The sequence below is a fragment of the Lepus europaeus genome, chromosome 1, assembly GCF_033115175.1.
Source record: "Lepus europaeus isolate LE1 chromosome 1, mLepTim1.pri, whole genome shotgun sequence".
In the NCBI taxonomy this organism is placed as follows: Eukaryota; Metazoa; Chordata; class Mammalia; order Lagomorpha; family Leporidae; genus Lepus; species Lepus europaeus.
The window spans coordinates 67,831,670-67,856,668 of NC_084827.1; the positions used below are offsets into that span (position 1 = coordinate 67,831,670).

The 24,999-nt window shown below is 41.1% G+C and overlaps 1 protein-coding gene across 3 annotated transcripts in view; it reads left to right on the forward strand.

Annotated features, from left to right (window-relative positions):
• CCDC93 (coiled-coil domain containing 93) overlaps positions 1-24,999 on the forward strand; it is a 126,047-nt gene that overhangs the window by 75,174 nt on the left and 25,874 nt on the right. For 2 of the 3 annotated variants that reach the window (XM_062185269.1, XM_062185314.1), the window contains exons 12-14: positions 11,610-11,726; positions 19,586-19,648; positions 24,287-24,360. In XM_062185269.1, the coding sequence (XP_062041253.1) occupies positions 11,610-11,726; positions 19,586-19,648; positions 24,287-24,360 (254 nt within the window). The remainder of the gene's footprint in view (positions 1-11,609; positions 11,727-19,585; positions 19,649-24,286; positions 24,361-24,999) is intronic. The other variant, XM_062185360.1, reaches the window with a different exon arrangement.

Genomic DNA, 24,999 nt, shown 5'->3' on the forward strand with positions numbered 1-24,999 from the left:
CATAAGAACATTAAGAAGTTCTCAAAAACAAATTCTTGAACTACAGAAATCCTTAATGGACAAGATAGAAAATCTCTCCCGTGAAAATGAAATATTAAGGATGAATCAAAATGAAATGAAAAAATTAGTGGAACAGGAAACTGCGATACTGGCAAAAAACATCAATGAAATGAAGAACTCAATAGATCAAATGGCAAACACATTAGAGAGCCTTAAAAACAGAATGGATGAAGCAGAAGAGAGAATATCGGAATTAGAAGACAGAGAACAGGAAAGGAAACAGTCAAATCAAAGAAAAGAAGAAGAAATCAGAAATCTAAAAAATACTGTCAGGAATCTACAGGATACTATTAAAAAACCCAACATTCGGGTTCTAGGTGTTCCTGAAGGCATGGAAAGGGAGAAAGGATTAGAAGGCCTTTTTAGTGAGATACTAGCAGAAAATTTCCCAGGTTTGGAGAAGGACAGAGACATCCTAGTACAGGAAGCTCAGAGAACCCCTAATAAACATGATCAAAAGAGATCCTCACCACGACACGTCGTAATCAAACTCACCACAGTGAAACACAAAGAAAAGATCCTAAAATGTGCAAGAGAGAAACGCCAGATTACTCTCAGAGGATCTCCAATTAGACTTACAGCTGATTTCTCATCAGAAACCCTACAAGCCAGGAGAGAATGGCGAGATATAGCCCAGGTACTAAGAGAGAAAAACTGCCAGCCCAGAATATTATATCCTGCAAAGCTCTCATTTGTGAATGAAGGTGAAATTAAGACCTTTCACAGCAAACAGAAATTGAAAGAATTTGTCGCCACTCGTCCAGCCCTGCAAACGATGCTTAAAGATGTGTTACATACAGAAACACAGAAACACGGTCACCAATATGAAAGAAGGTAAAGGAAGGAAACCTCAGAGCAAAAGATCACAGGAATCTCAAACCATATATTAGAAAATATCTTTGGCAAATGGCAGGGCAAAGTTACTCCTTCTCAATAGTCACATTGAATGTTAATGGCTTGAACTGTCCAGTCAAAAGACACCGATTGGCTGATTGGGTTAAGGAACAAAACCCATCCTTTTGCTGCTTACAAGAAACCCATCTATCCAACAATGATCCATACAAGCTGAGAGTGAAAGGCTGGAAAAAGATATACCACGCCAACAGAAACGAAAAGAGAGCGGGCGTAGCCATCTTAATATCGGACAACATAAACTTTACCACAAAAACTGTTAGGAGAGACAAAGAGGGGCACTATATAATGATTAAGGGATCCATTCAACAGGAAGATATAACGATTCTCAACGTATATGCACCAAATTACAGGGCACCAGCTTATTTAAAAGACTTGTTAAGGGACTTAAAGGGAGACTTAGACCCCAATACAATAGTACTGGGGGACTTCAATACTCCACTCTCAGAGATAGACAGATCAACAGGACAGAAGATCAACAAGGAGACAGTAGATTTAAATGACACTATAGCCCAAATGGATCTAACAGACATCTACAGAACATTTCATCCTACATCTAAGGACTTTACATTCTTCTCAGCAGTACATGGAACCCTCTCTAGGATTGACCACATACTAGGCCATAAAGCAAGTCTCAGCAAATTCAAAAGAATTAGAATCATACCATGCAGCTTCTCAGACCACAAAGGAATGAAATTGGAAATTGGCAACTCAGGAATCCCTAGAGCACGTGCAAACACATGGAGATTGAACAACATGCTCCTGAATGAACAATGGGTCATAGAAGAAATTAAAAGAGAAATCAAAAATTTTCTGGAAGTAAATGAGGATAACAGCACAACATACCAAAACCTATGGGATACAACAAAAGCAGTGTTAAGAGGAAAGTTTATATCAATAGGTGCCTACATCAAGAAATTGGAAAGGCACCAAATAGATGAGCTTTCAAGCCATCTCAAGGATCTAGAAAATCTGCAGCAAACCAAACCCAAACCCAGTAGGAGAAGAGAAATAATTAAAATCAGAGAAGAAATCAACAGGATTGAATCCAAAAAAACATTACAAAAAATCAGCCAAACGAGGAGCTGGTTTTTTGAAAAAATAAACAAAATTGACACCCCATTGGCCCAACTAACTAAAAAAAGAAGAGAAAAGACCCAAATCAATAGGATCAGAGATGAAATGGGAAACGTAACAACAGACGCCACAGAAATAAAAAGAATCATCAGAAATTACTACAAGGACTTGTATGCCAGCAAACAGGGAAATCTATCAGAAATGGACAGATTCTTGGACACATACAACCTCCCTAAATTGAGCCAGGAAGACATAGAAAACCTAAACAGACCAATAACTGACACAGAAATTGAAACAGTAATAAAGGCCCTCCCAACAAAGAAAAGCCCAGGGCCAGACGGATTCACTGCTGAGTTCTACCAGACATTTAGAGAAGAACTAACTCCAATTCTTCTCAAACTATTCAGAGCAATCGAAAAAGAGGGAATCCTCCCAAATTCTTTCTATGAAGCCACCATCACCTTAATTCCTAAGCCAGAAAGAGACGCAACACTGAAAGAGAATTACAGACCAATATCCCTGATGAACATAGATGCAAAAATTCTCAATAAAATTCTGGCCAATAGAATGCAACAACACATCAGAAAGATCATCCACCCAGACCAAGTGGGATTCATCCCCGGTATGCAGGGATGGTTCAACATTCGCAAAACAATCAACGTAATACACTACATTAACAGACTGCAGAAGAAAAACCATATGATTCTCTCAATAGACGCAGAGAAAGCATTTGATAAAATACAACACCCTTTCATGATGAAAACTCTAAGCAAACTGGGTATGGAAGGAACATTCCTTAATACAATCAAAGCAATATATGAAAAACCCACGGCCAACATCCTATTGAATGGGGAAAAGTTGGAAGCATTTCCACTGAAATCTGGTACCAGACAGGGATGCCCTCTCTCACCACTGCTATTCAATATAGTTCTGGAAGTTTTGGCCAGAGCTATTAGGCAAGAAAAAGAAATTAAAGGGATACAAATCGGGAAGGACGAACTCAAACTATCCCTCTTTGCAGATGATATGATTCTTTATTTAGGGGACCCAAAGAACTCTACTAAGAGACTGCTGGAACTCATCGAAGAGTTTGGCAAAGTAGCAGGATATAAAATCAATGCACAAAAATCAACAGCCTTTGTATACACAGGCAATGCCACGGCTGAGGAAGAACTTCTAAAATCAATCCCATTCACAATAGCTACAAAAACAATCAAATACCTTGGAATAAACTTAACCAAGGACGTTAAAGATCTCTATGATGAAAACTACAAAACCTTACAGAAAGAAATAGAAGAGGATACCAAAAAATGGAGAAATCTTCCATGCTCATGGATTGGAAGAATCAATATCATCAAAATGTCTATCCTCCCAAAAGCAATTTATACATTCAATGCAATACCCATCAAGATCCCGAAGACCTTCTTCTCAGATCTAGAACAAATGATGCTGAAATTCATATGGAGACACAGAAGACCTCGAATAGCCAAAGCAATCCTGTACAACAAAAACAAAGCCAGAGGCATCACAATACCTGATTTCAGCACATACTATAGGGCAGTTGTTATCAAAACAGCATGGTACTGGTACAGAAACAGATGGATAGACCAATGGAACAGAATAGAAACACCAGAAATCAATCCAAACATCTACAGCCAACTTATTTTTGACCAAAGATCCAAATCTAATCCCTGGAATAAGGACAGTCTATTCAATAAATGGTGCTGGGAAAATTGGATTTCCATGTGCAGAAGCTTAAAGCAAGACCCATACCTTTCACCTTACACAAAAATTCACTCAACATGGATTAAAGACTTAAATCTACGACCCGAAACCATCCAATTATTAGAGAGCATTGGAGAAACCCTGCAAGATATAGGCACAGGCAAAGACTTCCTGGAAAATACTCCAACAGCACAGGCAGTCAAAACCAAAATTAACATTTGGGATTGCATCAAATTGAGAAGTTTCTGTACTTCAAAAGAAACAGTCAGGAAAGTGAAGAGGCAACCAACAGAATGGGAAAAAATATTCGCAAACTATACTACAGATAAAGGATTGATAACCAGAATCTACAAAGAAATCAAGAAAACCCACAACAACAAAACAAACAACCCACTTAAGAGATGGGCCAAGGACCTCAATAGACATTTTTCGAAAGAGGAAATCCAAATGGCCAACAGACACATGAAAAAATGTTCAAGATCACTAGCAATCAGAGAAATGCAAATCAAAACCACAATGAGGTTCCATCTCACCCCGGTGAGAATGGCTCACATTCAGAAATCTACCAACAACAGATGCTGGAGAGGATGTGGGGAAAAAGGGACACTAACCCACTGTTGGTGGGAATGCAAACTGGTTAAGCCACTATGGAAGTCTGTCTGGAGATTCCTCAGAAACCTGAACATAACCCTACCATACAACCCAGCCATCCCACTCCTTGGAATTTACCCAAAGGAATTTAATTTGACAAATAAAAAAGCCATCTGCACATTAATGTTTATTGCAGCTCAATTCACAATAGCTAAGACCTGGAACCAACCCAAATGCCCATCAACAGTAGACTGGATAAAGAAATTGTGGGACATGTACTCCATAGAATACTATACAGCAGTAAGAAACAATGAAACCCAGTCATTTGCAACAAGATGGAGCAATCTGGAAAACATCATGCTGAGTGAATTGAGCCAGTCCCAAAGAGAGAAATATCATTTGTTTTCCCTGATCGGTGACAACTGAGCGCCAAAGAGAAAACCTGTTAAGTGAAATGGACACTATAAGCAACAATGAACTGATCAGCTCCTGTCCTGACTTTAGATGTACAATGTAATACTCTATCCTTTTTAGTATTTGTTGTTGTTGTTGTTGTTCTAGTACTATTGGTTGAACTCAGTAATTAACACACAATTATTCTCAGGTGTTTAAATTTTAACTGAAAAGTGATCCCTGTTAAATCTAAGAGTGGAAAAAGAGAGGGAGGAAATGAACAATTAGGAACATGCTCAATCGGACTGGCCGCAAATGGTGGAGTCAGAAATGTGCAGGGGATTCCAACACAATTCCATCAAGATGGCATGTACCAATGCCATCGCACTGGTCCAAGTGATCAATTTCAGCTCACAATTGATAGCTCCGATAGGTCTAAGAGTCAAAGAGATCACACAAACAAGACAAGTATCTGCTAATACTAACTGATAGAATCAAAAAGGGAGAGAAAGATCCAACATGGGAAGTGGGATACACAGCAGACTCATAGGATGGCAGATGTCCTAGACAGCACTCCGGCCTCAGAATCAGCCCTCAAGGCATTCAGATCTGGCTGAAGAGCCCATGAGAGTATAGCAGGCATGGAAAGCCAAGATATCATGGAAAAAAAAAAAAAAAGACCTAAATGAATGATCTCTGTGAGTGAGATCCCAGTGGAAAGAACGGGGCCATCAAAGAAGGAGGTACCCTTCTCCGAAGGGAGGAGAGAACCTCCACTTTGACTATGACCCTATCGGAACAATATCAAAGTCAGCGAACTCTAAAGGCTTCCATAGCCCTGGCAACTCATGACTAGAGCCCAGGGAGATTACTGACGCCATGAACAGGAGTGTCAAATTGTTAAGTCAGCAACAGGAGTCACTGTGTACTTACACCCCATGCGGGATCTGTCCCTAATGTGTCGTCTAAAGCCAAGTGATGCTAGGACTGGTACTGAAACAGTATTTTTATACTTTGCGTTTCTGTGTGGGCGCTGACTGATGAGGTCTTTGCTAATTATATACTGAAGTGATCTTCTGTATATAAAGAGAATTGGAAATGAAAAAAAAAAAAAAACAAAACAACCTGGTGTTAAAATGGAAATGGCATAGAAAATTAATTATTTTGAAAAAAAAAATTATGTAGGATCTCTGTCTTTAATGTGCTGTGCATTGCTATTTAATGCTATAATTAGTAATCCAATGGTAGTTTTTTTCACTTGATGTTGCTATATGGGCAAAATGTTGAAATCTTTACCTGGTATATGCTAGGCTGATCTTCTGTATACAAAGAGAATTGAAAATGAATCTTTACATGAGTGGAAGGGGAGAGGGAGCGGGAGGGGGGAGGGTTGCGGGCGGGAGGGAAGTTATGGGAGGGGGGAAGCCATTGTAACCCATAAGCTATACTTTGGAGATTTATATTCATTAAATAAAAGTTAAAAAAAAAAAAAAAAAACTCTTCTTTGAGAATGCCTTTGTTTCTGCCAAGCACCTGGAGATATATCTGCCCAGGTTCATTTCACATGAAAACTTGCAGGGTTTTGGACCCTCTGGGTGTGTGAATTTAGATACAGAACTCGCTTCTTGGCCTTTTGACTAAGATTAAGTGTAGATGTAGAACTACACGGGGGCTAGTCTGTTGTCACCAAATCTCATTGCACATGTTTTTCCTCTTACTCCTGAGTCAAAGTTCATACAGTTTACTTGTTCCTGAATTCTAAACATCAAAGATTGAGATGCCCTGGTTTGGGCAGATACCCCTAGGAACAAAAGCCAAATTCTTTGAGTAATTGTCCCTCCCTCTGTTTCCACTTTGACTTACTTTTTGGTCTTCTACAATTTCTTAATTTTCTTGCTAGCTGTTGGATTTTTTTAAAAAAGTAAAAAGCATTTTGCATAGTCCATATGCTGTTTTCAACTGAAAAGTCTGTTTGTTCAGTGTAGAGAACCTCTGGCACCCTCACGAGGTAGGGATTCTTTGTAATTGTCAGCTCAGCATAGTGACCACATTTTGGTGGGGGAAGAGGAGGGTATAGGAGAGATCCATGTATTAGTAAGAAAGTTGATATGTAAATAGCCTTTTGGGTCTCTTTCAATTATAAAAATATAAAGTTTTAACTAAAGCAATCATTTTTTCTTTCTCTCGAGACTTTACCATGTTGAACTGGACTAATATTATCAAGTGACATTTAAATGTTTCTCTTAAGAATAGGAGTTGTAAATATGTCTGTTATTGAAAAACACTGAATCTGCACTAAAAGTCATCTTAATCCACACTGTAGTTTTGAAAGCATATTCTTAATCTGAAATTGTTGATCAAAATTATATTGACACTTTAGCTGTCACTCCAATGTAAACACAAATGCAGTATTTGAGATGGTTGGCATTGTTTGACAGATGTTGCATTTTGCAAGTAGAAATCAGTTAAGATGCCCCAGGATTAAATTTTTCCTGTCAAGGATTTTGGATAAAGCAATGTACTCTTTTTCTTCATCTGTCCAACTTGGTATCATTGTTTAAAATCTAACTTCAGCATCATCATCTTTCTTTCCAGTTGTAACTCCCAGTGAACCAATGGCTACTGAGTCCTACTGCTCTGAGGACCTGTTTCTGTCTTCATCAGTCTAGTTCTCTTGACTTCAAAGAGAGCACCTGAAAAAAAAAAATTTAGATTGCTTAATAAAAAATGTGTTTGAAATGGAACGGTCAGCTTTTCTTTGACTAGATTAAGAAAACTCCTCAGTTCAGCCCTGGAATAAACTGTGTATCCAAAAATGACTTCCTGTTTAAGCTTTAACCTCCTGTTACAGAATGATCTCTAGACTCACAGGCAAATGGAGGAACTCACAAATTGAATATATACTCTGGGCTTGTATGTGTGCATCCACTTCATTTTAATGAATTCTTTTAATGAACTACAGAGTTGGCCGGCGCCACGGCTCACTAGGCTAATCCTCCGCCTGCGGCTCCGGCACCTCAGGTTCTAGTCCTGGTTGGGGCACCGGATTCTATCCCGGTTGCCCCTCTTCCAGGCCAGCTCTCTGCTATGGCCCGGGAAGGCAGTGGAGGATGGCCCAAGTGCTTGGGCCCTGCACCCACATGGGAGACCAGGAGAAGAACCTGGCTCCTGGCTTCACATCAGCACGATGCGCCGGCCGCAGCGGCCATTGGAGGGTGAACCAACAGCAAAAAGGAAGACCTTTCTCTCTGTCTCTCTCTCTCACTATCCACTCTGCCTGTAAAAAAAAAAAAAAAAAAAAAAAAAAAATCATGGTAGGCCGGCGCCGTGGCTCACTAGGTTAATCCTCCACCTGTGGCGCCGGCATCCCATATGGGCGCCAGGTTCTAGTCCCGCTTGCTCCTCTTCCAGTCCAGCTCTCTGCTGTGGCCTGGGAGGGCAGTGGAGGATGGCCCAAGTGCTTGGGCCCCTGACCCACATGAGAGACCAGGAGAAGCTCCTGGCTCTTGGCTTCAGATCAACGCAGTGCCGGCCTTAGCGGCCATTTGGGGAGTGAACCAACAGAACAAAGACCTTTCCCTCTGTCCCTCTCTCACTGTCTGTAACTGTGTCAAAAAAAAAAAAAAATCAAATCATGGTAAATGTGTATAATGAAAAAAACTACATGGATTTCAAAAACCATGGATTTCAAAAACTTTGTATCAAATAAAAGAAATCTTTTAATTTCCTTTTTTAGTGAACTGTTTGAAGTGCCGTCGTACTGTCATACAGATATGACAGGTTTGTATAGAGATTTCAAGATTATTTTTGGGTACTGCAAGCATTTTCTGTTTGGTTCTCACCTGTCTAGTAAAAAAAAGCAGAATCAGGAAAAACTTTCCCCTCTCATGACATGAAAGAAGGCTGACCTTTGGGTGAGCCCAGTCAGTAGATAGATTCCTGAGTTCTAGTCAAGAAGTAGATTCCCAAGCAAGTCAGACAGCTTAGATTAAAGTAGTACTTTTCAATACTTCTAGTTACCAGAGCCTGTTAAGGACTATTAAAAATTACCAAGGACCCAATAGCTTATATATTAATTCATTTATAAGTAATAATAATAATAAACGCATTACATATTAACATCAGAACAGTAATATCATGAGAGAATGAGAATAGAAAAACCATATAATGCTATTGTAGTTTTATGAAAGGAGTGTGACCTCATAGAGCCTGTGAAGGGGTCTTAAGGGACCGTGTTGCTCAAAATCCAATTGTAGCTAGATAGGCAACCAGCCTGGAAATTTCCCCTCCAAGAGTCAAGATAGCTATTGGTTTTTCTGCAGTAAGAATTCTTATAAGTGAAATTTAGAGGTTATGGTTTTAAAATAAGGCTGTATGTGTGCCACATTCACTGATAAATGTTTGAAATTGGGTAGGGGATTCATTTTTTGTTCTCTTGGAACTGTGTAGATAAGAGCAGTCCATCAGCTAATTCAGCTCAGAATTTCAGAACAGAAGTGAATCTGTGTGCTCAGTTGCCACAGACCAGAGGAAGTCTAGGGGTTGGTGATACCTGGACCACTTGAGCCTACGTACTTCAGTGGATCTTAGTCTGGAAACCAAATTGGCAGCTGGAAGAGTTCAGGGTACTCAGAATAGTCAGTCAGTTTCCTTCTCCCTCTCATTCCCACCCTCTTTCTTCCTCCCCTGCCCTCCTTTTGCTCCCTGTATCTCTCTCTGTAACTCTGCCTTTCAAATAAATCTTAAAAAACAAATAGGTCTGGCATTGTGGTGTAGCACATTAAGCTACTTCCCAAGATGCCAGCATTGCTTGTGAGTGCTGGTTCGAGTTCCAGCTGCTCCACTTCCAATCTAGCTCACTGCTGATGTGTCTTGGAAGGCAGCCAAAGGTGGTCCAAGTGAATGGGCCCCTGCCACCCATGTAGGAAATCTGGTTGGAGTTCTAGGCTCCTGGATTCAGCATGGCCCAACCCCAGCTGTTGTGGCCATTTTGGGAGTGAACCAGTGGGTGGAAGATATCTCTCAATCTTCCCTTGCCTCTCATAACTCTGTAATTCTTCCTTTCAAATCAATCTTTTTTTTAAAAAAAAGATTTATTTATTTATTTGAAAGAGTTAACAGAGAGAGAAGGAGAGGCAGAGAGAGAGAGGTCTTGCATCTGCTGGTTCACTCCCCAGATGGCCACAATGGCCAGAGCTGCACTGATCCAAAGCCAGGAGCTTCTTCCTGGTCTCCCACATGGACACAGGGACCCAAGGATAAGGGCCATCTTCTACTGCTTTCCCAGGCCATAGCAGAGAGCTGCATCAGAAGTGGAGCAACAGAGACTCCAACCTGTGCCCATATGGGATGCCAGCACTGCAGGCGGTGGCTTTACCTGCTGCGCCACAGTGCCAGCCCCTCAGATAAATCTTCAAAACAAAACAAAACAAACATAAAAACCAATCCTAGCATCAAACATAGAAACCTACTATATGGGGTAGTTCCAGTGAATGGGAAATGAATCCAGTTTCAGATGTCAATAAGTCATGAAACAGAGGGCTTATATAATTCTGCTAGTAAAGTAAAATTATCTTAGGGTATGCCGTTGACACTTTGGAAATCAGTGTCAGGGAATCTAAGTTGGATATTAAAACTCAAAGCTGAAGTAGACTTTAAGAAACAAGCTATTAACTATATAGCAAACGAAAGTTGCCAAATCAACAGTGTAGCTCAGGGTGATCCAAAGTGGAGGAAGATGTTGTTTGTTAATTATAATTGTTTCTGACGAGTGATTTGGAAATAAGGGATGGTCTTTCCTCTTCCCCATTTAATACTCTTGAAATAATTTTCAGAAACAGTTTCTCCTTCCACAGACTACAGATTAATATCTTAATGTGTCTAAATTAATTTCAAAAAGTTAACTCTAATTCCCAGAAAGCCTGACAAGCTAAGTACAGTAGTGGGCATTTTCTTTTATTTATTTATTTATTTTTTATTATGATTTTATTTATTTATTTGACATACAGAGTTAGACAGAGAGAGAGACAGAGAGAAAGGTCTTCCTTCCGTTGGTTCACTCCCCAAATGGCTGCTACAGTCGGTGCTGTGCTGATATGAAGCCAGGAGCCAGGTGCTTCCTCCTGGTCTCCCATGCGGGTGCAGGAGCCCAAGCACTTGGGCTGTCCTCCACTGCCCTCCCAGGCCACAGCAGAGAGCTGGACTGGAAGAGGAGCAACCGGGACTAGAACCCGGCACCCATATGGGATGCCGGTGCTGCAGGCGCAGGATTAACCAAGTGAGCCACGGCGCTGGCCCCAATAGTTGGCATTTTCAAAGTTCCAAGTTTAAAGCTAGATATGCTGTGATACCTAATGCTTAATTTTTTTTTTTTATTTCTTTTATGGCCTAACAGCCCACGAGTTAGGAAATAATAATCCTTGACATTTTATTCAGCCATACCCTCCCGGCAGTTTCCCATTTCTGGAGTTGTTAAGCAGCAAAAGCTCATCATCCATTAATAATGCTGCTGAATTACTCAGAAAAATCCTTAACTAAAACAAATGTTGGTTATGACCATGTCATTTGTCTTCCTCCTCACTTTCCCATCTCTTTTCCCCAAGGTGACTCTACCAGACTTCCAAACCCATCATCACTGATCATCTGCCAAGAACATAGATTCTTTCACTGGGGATTTTGGTCACTGTGTCAGAGTTTCCTTTGGAGCAGTCTTCAGAGCAGGGCCCTGTGGATACCCTGGCATGGTGTGACTGCTGCCCAGTAGAGCTTTGCCCACACTGGGTGGGGATGGATTACAGGAATCCTGGTGAACTGATTAAATCCTCTGTGTTTTCCCTCCCTTTTCCCCACAGCAGTCTGAACTATCAGCTGAAGAAAGTCCTGAAAAATTAGGAACTTCCCAGCTACATCGTCGAAAAGTTATTTCCTTGAACAAGCAGATTCTACAGAAGACCAAACACCTGGAAGAGGTTTGTTTTTTTTTTCAACTTTTATTTAATAAATATAAATTTCCAAAGTACAACTTTAGAATTATAGCGGCTTTTCCACCCCATAACCTCCCTCCCACCCACAACCATCCCATCTCCCATTCCCTCTCCCATCCCATTCTTTATCAAGATTCATTTTCAATTATCTTTATATACAGAGGATCAACTTAGTATATACTAAGTAAAGATTTCAACAGACTGCACCCACACAGACACACAAAGTATAGAGTACTGTTTGAGTAGTAGTTTTACCATTATTTCATATAGTACAGCACATCAGGACAGAGGTCCTACATGGGGAGCAGGTGCACAGTGACTCCCGTTGCTGATTTAACAATTGACACTCTTATTTATGACTTCAGTAATCACCCGAGGTTCTTGTCATGAGCTGCCAAGGCTATGGAAGCCTCTTGAGTTCACCAACTCTGATCTTATTTAGACAAGGCCATATTCAAAATGTTTTTGTTTTTGTTTCTTTAGTCATTTCATTGAATCCATTTTTCAAAAAAGGGAGAAATTAGGAACCAAATTAAGATCTCCATTGTGGATTCATCAAAGGAGATTGTAGAAAAGGGACTGACATAAGCCAGCCTTCAGAGCGTACCAACTACCACCTGTTTTTGTAAAGTTTTTTATTTTTTTTTCCCGAAAAATGTGCATACCTGTTTGTTAACATTTTCTGTGACTGCTTTCAAGAAACAATGGCAGTTGGTGAGTTGCAGCAGAGCCCATATGAGCTACGAAACCCAAAGATTTACTGTGTGTCCCATTCCAGAAAAAGTCCTTCAGCCTCTGTTATAGAAGAATATCACAGGGCAAGAGTGGCATTAGTGCAGTTGTATACTGAGCACAGCTGCGTCCTAGGCACTGAGGTAAGCCATGGAATGAATGATGAACAAGCTGTGATCCTTGCTGTCAAGGATCTTAAGGTCTAGTGGGAAAACATCGACTAAACAAGTGTATTGCACTCAACTTCACTTAATGATAATTGTGGTAAAGACTTGAGAAGACACATGGGGAACTGAGAGGGTGACTAATAGACCTGACCTAGCCTGGGGTCACAAAGGACTGTACTAGACACTTGAGTGGGCATTGGCTGGGAGGAAATATGCACATGAAATGTGGAGGTACTAGATCGGGAACTTGGTGAACAACATGAACAAGGACCAAGGAGAGGAACAGTCGTAGCCAGTTTCTGTTTTGTGACTGAAGACTGCTGAGTGAGGCAATTGACTGGCAGGGTCTGATCAAACAAGACCTTCCAGGAAGCCCACAGAGGGGTTAAGTGGCATGATCAGATATGTAAGTTGTACACTGTTTGCTGTAGGACTAAGGTGAGAAAAGGGTTCAGGGAGAATTAGCCCAATGCAGCAGTGCTGACATGAGCTATTGATGGCAGGGGCAATAGAAGAAACTTGCTCATTTTTGAGGGATTTTTAGAAGATAACATTCTGTAGTAATTGGTGATGGATGGGACTGTTTTGGAAACACCTTCATATATTTGCCTTGTAGGATAGATGTAGGTGGGAGGAGGAGTTTGATTCAGGAATGGTCATTAGGCAGTAAAAAGTTGTTGTATACTTCACTTGCATTGGCAATAAGTTTTTTAATGAGAAAAATACACATAATAGATTATGGAATGAATATGACTTTCTGAAGAACAAGTTTTCCAGAAATGGATGCCAATTAGCATCTTGAACTTGTGCACTTCTCATTCTTTCACATCTCACATTCAAAACATAATAACATATGAAAATGTCCTGCCCAATCATTTCTTTGAATTTATTCTGTAAGGAATTGTTCTACCACAGCTGAACAAACAACAACAGGTTGGTTTTACCAAAGTGCCATGGTCATAAGCAAAAAGGGATGCAGAGATTGAGTAATGATTTGGTTTCTGTCCAGAAATTTGTTGAGACATTTTAGTAAGTTCTCAGCTAGACAGTGCCATCTCTGTTCATGACCCTTGCCAGTAATAAGCACATGAAAGTGATTGATTAAAAAGAACTCATTGGGGAGTGTATTTGGCCTAAATAAGACGATACTTGGGATGCCTGCATCCCATATTGGAGTATCTGGGGTACAAGTCCTGACTCCCCTGCCCATTCCAGTTTCCTGTTCAGGTTCACCCTGGGGGACAGCAGATGGTAGTTCAGTAGTTGAGTTCTTGCCACCCACAAAGGATTGCATTCCCAGTTCCTGGCTTTAACCTGTCCCAGCCCCAGCTGTTGTGGGCATTTGGGTAGTAAACCAGCACATGGAGGTGAGTTTGAGTCCTTTTCTCCCTCCCTCCATCTCAAATAAATAAACAATTTTTTAAAGAAAGAATTTATCACAGAATCAATATAAACAATAACCAAGAAAGAGAATTGTTTACCCTAACGTCTTTATTGTCTGCAGTTGTTGCAGACTGTATGCAGGAGCCAAGGACCTCAACACAAGTGGCTGTTTACTTCTACCTCCTGTCCAAACTTGAGAGAGAATGCAAAGTCTTCTTCTAAATGGCGCTCCTGGCACACACTGTTTTCGTCCAGCTAGTAGACAATCCTTCTGACTCTTAGAATTGGTTCAGAACCTGGGTTTACCAACAGCCTATTCTTTCTCAGGAATACAGCATAACACATAGCATTTCTTAGTAAAGGACACCAATTATTATTGCCTTGGTTAATGTCATTGAAGATGATGAGCATGTGCAGTAATCTCTGGCCATGTAGTTAGGTCAATTGGATAAGGAAAATGAGGTAGCAGGGAGATACTTGCCTGGGAACACATAAGAGTTAGGTGACACAGATGAGAATGTGCCTGCAAATATGTTCTAGTGTTCTCCAGTACAGTGGGTGATTATGTGTCACAATAACTCATTATATATTTTATGAAGAGCTAAAAGAGAGAGGTGTGAAGACTCCAGACATAAAGAAATGACAAAAAGAAATGCTAATCACTGTGATTGACTCAGTACATGCTGTATGAATGTCTTGAAATACCACACTGTACACAACAAATATGTGTAGTTATTATGTTATTCAAAAATGTATGAGACCCTGTGGAATATAAAAAATGTATAAAAAAGCCCATGACTAAGCCAGTTGATGAAAAGAAGCACTTTCTTTTATATTCTACAGAAAATAACCACTTTATTAGTTGTCTATTGTCAAACAACCCTAAATTTTAGTGGCTTAAAATGACAGTAAATATCCTATGCAGTTTCCGTGAGTCAGGGGTTGGGGGTGTGTGCCTGGAGAGGCTGCTTCAAGGATGGCGAGAGAGTACAAACATTTTCTGTGGATTAAAGCTTTATGCAAGTGTAAGGAATAAAAGATTAGCATATTTCTCAGATCAACCTAGATAAGAATGTTTCCTGAAGGTTAGAAAACAGCATCAACATTTTCATGAACATTTTTTCTCAAGAAAGAATGATTTAGGACCACCGCTATGGCATGGAAGGTAAAAGCCGTGCCTGTGATTCTGGCATCCCATATGGGTGCCAGTTCGAGTCCTGGCTATTCCACTTCTGATTCAGCTTCCTGTTAATGTGCCTGGGAAAGCAGGCCCCTGCACCCACATGGGAGATCCAGAAGAAATTCCTGGCCTCTGGCTTCACATTGACTCAACTGTGGCCATTGTACACGTTTGAGGAGTGAACTATTGGATGGAAGATCCTCCCTCCCTCTTCCTCCCCCCCCCCCCACTTCTAACTCTGCCTTGCAAATAAATACATAAATCTTAAAAATGACTTGAGCTATAAAAATGTGTGTTCCCCCTACTTCCTAATTTACTCAGCCAATTTCAATTTAGCATATCCTATCAAAAATATAGCCACTAAACTTTGTAACTATTTCTTAATTTGCCCTTCTATTGCTCACCTTTTTTAGGCTAGCTAGTCTCCAAAATTCTTTCTTCTTTACCTTTGCTTCTGTCTGTCAGAAGACACAGGGGTGGTCAATAGCAAACCTTTGTGTGAGAATCCGGGTCTCTGAAACCCAAGTCCCAGCTCTCTGACTGCTAGACTGCCTTTCTGGCCATAGCATCCCAGCCCTGTGTTCACCCTCATTATCAAGTGAACTCACTCAAGAAGGGGTTCTAATGAGTGAGTTTATACTCTGAGTGTATGTAGACATGGATGTGCTAAGAATATTTTTTTTCTTTATCAGTTTTCAAATTCTTTAAATAGGTTTTTTACATTATAGGGATAATACAAACTCAATATTAGTAAAACAAATAGTTTATGGAACTATATGAGGATAAAAATGAATAAAGCAAGCCACTCTGTGTTACTGCTTTATTTCCTGGTTACTCTTTCCTAGGCTTTGGCAAACGTGTGTCCTTTCACTTGTGGAGAGTAAGGAGTCAGGTTACAATGTTGAGTCTGTTTTTCGCTTATTTTGTCATAGAGATCTATTAGAAATAATAATGCCATTGAGTAATTACTAAGTGCTTTTCAAAAATAACTCAGTTTTTGTAACATCCTTTTGAAAGAGGTGCTGTTATTATCCTCATTGTACAAATATGGAAACTAAGAGAAGGTAAGTAGTTTGCCTGTAATTACCAAGCTTGTTAGTGATAGAGCCAACATTTAAGCATATAAATCTGTCTCATTCTTTTCAATAGCTGGATCATGCGATGTGTTATATCTACTGTAATTTTTTTTTAACTTCTCTATACATGGCTATGTAGGTTTCTTCTAGAGACTTTTTTCCAGTTGCAAATTTATGCTAGTATGAATACTTAGTGCAAACATCTTTGTACAAATGTATTTCTGTTAGACTTCAAGAATTGCCAAATCTAAATATAACCATTTTCAATTTTACTAAAAACTATCAAGTTGTCACCAATAATTTAACTAGTTTACACTTCCATAAGTAGTAAATGAGAGAATTGAAACTGTTTAAATTCTGGAACCTCTCCTTCAAGGTCATTCAAGCAGAACATGACAGATGTACCCGTGATGTTGGTGACAAGAACTATGCAGTGGGTCTTGGGCCAGCAGAGAAAGAGAAGGTAGGGTGGTCAGTAAGAGAAGAAGCATGACCATTGCACAGTACAATAGGGGAATGTGCTTCAAAGGAGGAGAATTAGAGTGCAGCTAGGAGATGGCTGAGAAGAACCCTGAGATTGAGGCAAGAAAGTGAAATCCAGAAAGAAGGTGTTAACCAGTGACTGAATTTTTAGAAAAACTCTAGAGGCTAATGATGAAGAAGAATTAAGCTAAGCTACTGAGACACTCCACATTTAAGAAAAGGTGATCACACGAGGAGATGAAGAGAGCTCTTTTTAGTTGAATTAATTAAAGAGAATAGAGAGATGAACCTTACTCTCTTAGCAAGCTCCTACTACCCTGCCAGATCCAACTTGGTGAAGTCTTCCTGAGTTCCCAGATAAGCTGGTTGATTCCTTGGGCCTCCCCTGGGCTTGCCTCTAGGTAGCTCTTTTCATGCATTAACCCATGTTTACCCCCATTTCCTGGTCCAGCTCCTTGAGGGCAAGGACTGTTGTCATGTTGGGCTTTTTCGGCAATTCACAGGTTCCAACTTAGGAATGTTGGAGAGACACTAACAGTACACCTTAGAAAACTTCAAGGGTTCAGTGATTAGGATTCAAGAGAAAAACAGCCTTCCTGCAGAAGTACCCTCATCCACAGTTACTCAAACCAGTTAATAAAACATCTCATTGCATAGATGGCTCCATTGAAGAGAGACATGCCAGAGCCCACCTGCTTCCCCTCCCTTATCACTTCCATTTGAGTTGGCTGCTTGATAGGCCTTCACTAGTGAATACTTGTGACTGGAAGCACAATTTAAGAACAATTTCTGAAAGTGACACAACTCTTTTTTTATTTATTTTATTTTTTGACAGGCAGAGTGGACAGTGAGAGAGACAGAGAGAAAGGTCTTCCTTTGCCGTTGGTTCACCCTCCAATGGACACAACTCTTAATAGGTTACCTACAGGCTCAAGGATGACACAAGTCATTTTGAAATAGTCTTGAAAGGGAGGTTAAAATTTCACACTGCTAATGTGGACCCAGGTGAAAATTGAAGAATCTAATAGTGGCTTTCTGCCATTTCTCCTTTCCATTATTAGAAATGCATAAGTGCTTTGAGCATTTAGCAGAATGTTTTCAGATTTCTAGAAGTTCATAGACAATACAAGGATATGCATTTTTAGTGAGGAAAAGAGAATTGACATTTTCAAGATGTGAGTTTAGAGTAAAAGTAATTCATGCTCTTTATCTTAGTGTTGAAGTCTTCAGTCCTTTCTTCTCTCTGGTATTATTTGCCAACTAGTCATACACCATGCTACCATCCTGAGTACTGAAATGCAGTTTATATTCTGTGCACGCAAAGGCAAGCTGGTTACCTGTAACCGTTCAAAAAAGTCAGGTAGACCTGAGTGTGAATCCTGGCTTCATCGATTGTCAGTATCTTTACCTCTTTCTGGCTTTATTTCCTCATCTGTAGAATAAGAATAGCATCCTCTCCACTGAATGTAGGATTCAGTGATAGGTTCAATGCAGATTACCTAGTACATGGTCTGAAATGTACTTAGTGCTAATCAAATACAAGAGGTTTTTTCTAGTTCAATCAATAGTATTAAGTAGAACAAAACTACTAAAAGGGATAAAGTATTAAGTTGTACATCAACAGTCAGGACAAGGGCCGATCAAGTCACTGTTTCTCATAGTGTCCATTTCACTTCAACAGGTTTCCTTTTTGGTGCTTGGTTAGTTGTCACCGATCAGGGAGAACATATGATATTTGTCCCTCTGGGACTGGCTTATTTCACTCAGCATGATGTGTTCCAGATTCCTCCATTTTGTTGCAAATGACCAGATTTCATTGTTTTTGACTGCTGTATAGTATTCTTTTTTTTTTTTTTTTTTTGACAGGCAGAGTGGATAGTGAGAGAGAGAGACAGAGAGAAAGGTCTTCCTTTTTGCCGTTGGTTCACCCTCCAATGGCCACTGCGGCCGGCGCATCTCGCTGATCCGAAGCCAGGAGCCAGGCACTTCTCCTGGTCTCCCATGCGGGTGCAGGACCCAAGGACTTGGGCCATCCTCCACTGCCTTCCCGGGCCATAGCAGAGAGCTGGCCTGGAAGAGGGGCAACCAGGACAGAATCCGGCGCCCCAACCGGGACTAGAACCCGGTATGCTGGCGCTGCAAGGTGGAGGATTAGCCTGTTAAGCCACGGCGCCGGCTTGCTGTATAGTATTCTATAGAGTACATGTCCCATAATTTCTTTATCCAGTCTACTGTTGATGGGTATTTAGGTTGATTCCAGGTCTTAGCTATTGTGAATTGAGCTGCAATAAACATTAAGGTGCAGACAGCTTTTTTGTTAGCCAATTTAATTTCCTTTGGGTAAATTCCAAGGAGTGGGATGGGTGGATTGTATGGTAGGGTAGTACTCAAACAGTATTTTACACTTTATGTTCTGTGTGGGTTCAAACTGTTGAAATCTTTACTTAATATATACTAAATTGATCTTCTGTATATAAAGATAATTGAAAATGAATCTTGATGTGAATGGAACGGGAGAGGGAGTGGGAGTTGGAAGGGTTGCAGGTGGGAGGGAAGTTATGGGGGGGAAAAAGCCATTGTAATCCATAAACTGTACTTTGGAAATTTATATTTACTAAATAAAAGTTAAAGAAAAAGTATAAAACAAAAAAAAGAGGTTTGTTTTCTTCTGTTGCTGGCAGCCCTTCTAAAATTCCCACATAATTTACTCAGTTTAAATGTTAGTGAGCTTCCATTTTCTTATCTGTGAAATGGGGTTACCATCCATATCCCTGTTGTTATAAGGAGTAAATGAGAGCATATGTCTTTATCTTTCATTTACAGCTGCGAGAAAATCATACCAACCTACAATCCAGATACAATGACACGAAGAAAACACTAACAGAGGTGAGTAGATCTGCCCTTCTTTGTGGGCCTTTGACAAGGATTGGTTTTGACAGGTCTGCTAGCAGAACGCCACATGTCATCAGGCTGTGTGGAGGAGACACAATCCTCAGAGGCTCCAGTCCCTTTGAGGACATGGGATAGTCATAGGTGCTGTGTGACCCACGCCCTCAGATTATCCACTCTGCCATGTTCTCAGCCATCAGCCATTGAGGGAGGAGGGGCATGTATGGGCTGAGGAAGGTGAGCCTGATAGGGGCTGGACAAGCCCATGAAAGAACCTCAAGGTCACTCACAGCAGATAGCCCCTGCTCCCTGGAAAGCCATCTATAACAGCTCCAAAATACTGGATTCCTTGAAAGAATGTTTTCTTTTGAAAGAGAACCTGAGTGATTTCATTTGTTGTTTAGGAACGCCATCTCTTGGGTAGGATGAGGGAGGTGAGGAAGGAGGGGACTATAGGAGGGTGCGGTGGGTTAGGGTATGTTTGAACATGCAGTTTGGTTTCCAGGACAGGTTGCAAAAGTGCCAACACATCAGCATCCTAGGGAGGCCCGCCTCCCACTTATTGTTGCCAGGGGAACAGGGTGTGGAACACAGCTGCCCTCTCTGTCGTGAGGAGCATTTGGATGGTTCTGTCCCTTGCGTTTCCACAGAAAGCTGTCCTCATCTGGATCTGGAAAGCTCTCTGTGTTGGGATTTTGCTGCTTCATCTGCAGCTGTACTCTGAAAGGGCCTCACTGTGAAGTCTTTCTGGACCATTTGGAAGCCAAGATCTTCAAAGATGTCTCTGAAATCAATCCAGTCCCTAGTTTTCTAATATTTTACATGACGTTTTTTCAATTTGTTCCTATAGCAGTATACAGCACTTATTCACTGCCTTGATATAAACCTGACAAAACCTTTCAATTTTGACTTGAGCTGATTTCTTCAGTTATTGTCAGAATGTTTAAAAAGAGCAGGCATCAAAATAGCTATTAGAATAATTTTGTTTTCACTTTCTCTAAAGATACCTGCATTGAATTTAGACAAGTCAGCTTCCTTAACACAGATCAGCTCTGTGACTGCATTCCTTAGGGATTAAATGACAGGTTCCTGGGGATGAATCCCTGCTGATTTTAATGCTGCAGGACCCCTGGTATGAAGTTTGCCAAGCCAGCAACCAATTTTTATATAATAATCTGGAAGAAATTAAGTGAAAAACATCTTCATGTCAATTTCCTAAGACATTTATATGCTTTAGAATATAAATTCCAGTGGAAATAAAGTGGGGTTTTTTGGTACTAAACACTAAATCAGGTTTTTATGTTTTTTGTTTTTTAGTTCTTTTCATGCACTAGAAAGGTGGACAGAGATTTAAGCCAATAATCTAGTCTTCCTGTCCTCAAATAACAGCAGCAGCCAGCCTCTCTCTCTCTGCTGGATATGCTTTGGGCTCTTCACTTGTATTAGCCCATTAAATCTTCACAAGCACCTCAGCAATGTGCTGTTATCAGCCCTGTTCTGCAGTTGGGGAAACCAAGGCAGGGAGGCTGATTGACTTGTGAAAGGCCAGCCAATGGGATTCAGATGCAGGCAGCCTGGCAACAAAGCTCTCTGTGAGCAACTACATGTTTGTTCTTTTATTATTCTATTAGGACAGTAAAACCAATTCCCATCAAGGAAAATGGGAAACTGTACAAAACCTAGTGCTGTGTAACTTACATGTAGAGAAACTCACTTGGTTGGCCTGTGAATAAGTGAGTCTCTGGATCTGGCTCTCCTTCGCAAGACCAGGGTTTGGGAAAATGAGCACGTCCCTTTCATGCCAGGGTTCCTTGTTACAGCAAAATCTGCCCTTCCAGGATAACCTAGTGACCCTGGAAAATGGAAAACTTGTCTTTCAAATACATTTAGGAAAAGTAAAGCAGAACATGGAAGAGCACTGTCACTGTGTGAAAGGGAGTCAGGCTTCATTGCTTAGCCAGCTTGGTGGTTTGAACCTTGCAAACCAATCCTTCCTGCATCTGCCAACTCCACCCCATGATCTTCCTCAGTCCATTCCTGTCTGCTGGCTGCCTTTATTGTGTCCTGAGGTTACCTGTTCTAATGTTCCAGCATAATAACAGTCTGGGTTACTTTGGGACTTGGAGCAAGAAGCCATTGCTGCCTCTTGTGGTTGGTTTGCCATTTACAACTAGACTCTTAGAACTTTTGCTTCTACTTTTATTATTATTATATTTTTTAAGTAGGTAACACATTCACATTGTTCAGAATTCAAAAACTAAAAAGGGTGAACCCATGAGCCCGCACTGTGGCTTAGTAGGTTATGTTTCCATCTGCAGTGCCAGCCTCCTATTCTTATGTTCATATTTCAGTTGTTCCACTTTTGATCCATCTCCCTATTATGGCCAAGGAAAGCACTTGGGCCGTCTGCACCTGTGTGGAGACTTGGAAGAAGCTCTTGGCTTTTGTACGGCCCATCTCTGGCTATTGGTGGCCTTTTGGGAAGTGAACCAGCAGATGGAAGACCTCTCTGTGTCACTCCCTCTCTTTCTGTAACCCTCTCAAATAAATGAATAAATCATTAAAAAAAAAAGGATGTACCCCTGTAACCCAGCCATTCAGTTACCCTCTCCAGAGGCAACCAGTGTAACTAGCCGCTTGAATCTTTTAAGAAATATTAGTATATAAGCAGGTAAATATAAATTGTTTCATAGGTGTATATATGTACCATTCCTTTATATAGACATTGAAAGCATGCCATGCTCATGGTTTTGTGCCTCCCCCCACCTAACAGTAGATATTAAAAATCATTAAAAGAGCTGCTTTCATCATGTATTTAAAATTAAAAAAAAGATTTATTTATTTATTTGAAAGTCCAAGTTACACAGAGGAGAGGCAGGGAGAGAGAGGTCTTCCATTGATGGTTCACTCCCCAGTTGGTCGCAACAGCCGGAACTGTGCCGATCTGAAGCCAGGAGCCAGGAGCTTCTTCTGGGTCTCCCATGCGGGTACAGGGGCCCAAGGACTTGGGCCATTTTCTACTGCTTCCCCAGGCCATAGCAGGGAGCTGGATTGGAAGTGGAGCAGCCTGGTCTTGAACCGGCACCCATATGAGATGCCGGTGCTTCAGGCCAGGGTGTTAACCCGCTGCGCCACAGCGCTGGCCCCAAATCATGTATTTTCAAAACAACAACTTAGTATTCTGTTATGCAGCTTCACCTACTTTATATGTTAAAATGTGAGTTTGTTTATTTATTAAAGAGAGAGAAAAAGAAGGAGAGACAGAGAAGTCTTTCATCTGTAGGTTCACTCCAAAAATGGCTGCAGCAAGCTGGAGCTGGCTCGATCCAAAGACAGGAGCCAGGAGTTTCTTACAGGTCTTTCATGGGGGTACAGGGGCCCAAGCACTTGGGCCATCCTCCACTGCTTTCCCAGGCCATAGCAGAGCGCTGGCTAAGAAGACATGCAGCCAGGACATGAACTGGCACCCATATAGGATGCTGGTGCCACAGGCAGAGACTTAGTCTGCTGTGCCACAGTGCTGGCCCCAAAATGTGTTTCTTTGAAGTTTCTTATAAAAGAAGATTCTCATTATCTGCTTCATAACAAGGTTGATTCAAGAAGTTAAGGCATTTTAACTCTGTCCCTGTTAATAGCCACAATAGGTATCTCATAGCAACTCTATTTATATTGCCTTGCTAGCAAAAGGCACTCACTGTCAGCATTACTCTTGGGTTTCCAAATACTTGCTGCTGTGATTTTTTTTTTAAGTATTTAATTTTTTTTCTTTTTTTTTTAATTTAATGAATGCATTTTTTCATAGCTACAACTTTAGGAATATAGTGGTTCTTTCCCCCTTAACCCCCACCCCTCAGCTCCCTTCCCACCTGCCTTTCCCTCTCCCATCTCCTTTTTCATTATGGTTCATTTTTAGTATGACTTTATATACAGAGGACCAACTCCATGCTAAGCATATACTTCAACAATTTGCATCCATGCACACACACAACATATGGAGTACAGTTTGGGAGAAAATTTGCAGTCAATTTTCATATTACAGTTCATTAGGGACAGAGGTGCTACATGAGGAGCAAGTGCACAGTGACTTCTGTTGTTCCTTTAACAATTAACACTTTTTTATGACATCAGTCATCATCCGAGGCTTTTGCCATGAGTTGCCAAGACTATGGAAGCCTTTTGTGACCATAGACTCTGTCGGTATTTGGACATGGTCAGAAGCAAAGTGGATGTTCTCTCCTCCTTTCAGAGAGAGTGCATCCTTCTTTGATGACCCTTTCTTTCCTCTGAGGTCTCACAGAGATCCTCCATGTAGGATATTGTTTGTCACAGAGTCTTGGCTTTCCATTGCCTGAGATGCTCTCATAGGCCTTTCAGCCCGACCAGGTAGCTGCTGTGATTTAAAAAACCCTTGCCAGCAGAGGGTGTCCACAGAATCTGGCTTTGACCTTTCCCTGCTACTGGCCACTACCACCTCATTTTCCTACTTCCATCTCTTTCTTAGTTTACAACCAAATCCAACAGGCTTGGCCACCTATAAGAGGGGTACAGGTGTGAGGCTGAGGGAAGGAAAATTTAAGAGCTCCCTGTTCTGTACTGCTGAGCCCTTGGCAATGATGCCTCCATTCTCTCTTGCAGCTGAAAAGTCACAGTGAGAAGCTGGACAAAGAGCAAGAAGCCCTCGAGAAGGTAGAATCCAAAGCTGATCCAAGGTAAGAGGTTTCAGTGCGCATTGATTTTCCCTTTGAAGAAAGCCATTTTGTCAGGGTCTAGTGGTCTGATTTATTTGAACAACCAAAACTCATGGGTTCTTCAGCACCATGCAAGTCCTCTGAATTCAGGTGCCTGTGCAGAAAGCCTGCTGTTGCTCAGGATCCTGTTTGGACTGTGCTGGGTGGGCCATCTTTCTTCCAGCTCCTCTTACGATCTTATTTTGGTCCAAGATAGTTGCTGTAGTTTGTTTGGTTTGTTTTTTTCCCAAGTAAAGTTTTCTGTCATTACAGGAGAGGAAGCACGTGATGCTTGCCTTTTTTAGTTCTGCACTGTTTGGGTGGTAGAATTTCTTAGGTTTTATTCATTTGAATGCGATTATGGCATCATAAAGAGTATCATATGGGGCCAGCACTGTGGCACAGGGAGTTAAACCACTGTCTGCAGTGCTGGTGTCCCTAATGGGCATCAGTTGTAGTCCCAGGTGCTCCACTTTTGATCCAGCTCCCTGCTAATGAGCCTGGAAAAGCAGCGGAAGATGGCCCAAGTCCTTGGGCACATGTACCCATATGGGAGACCTGAGAGAAGCTCCTGGCTCCTGACTTCTGCCTGTTCCAATCCTGGCCATTGCAGCCATTTGG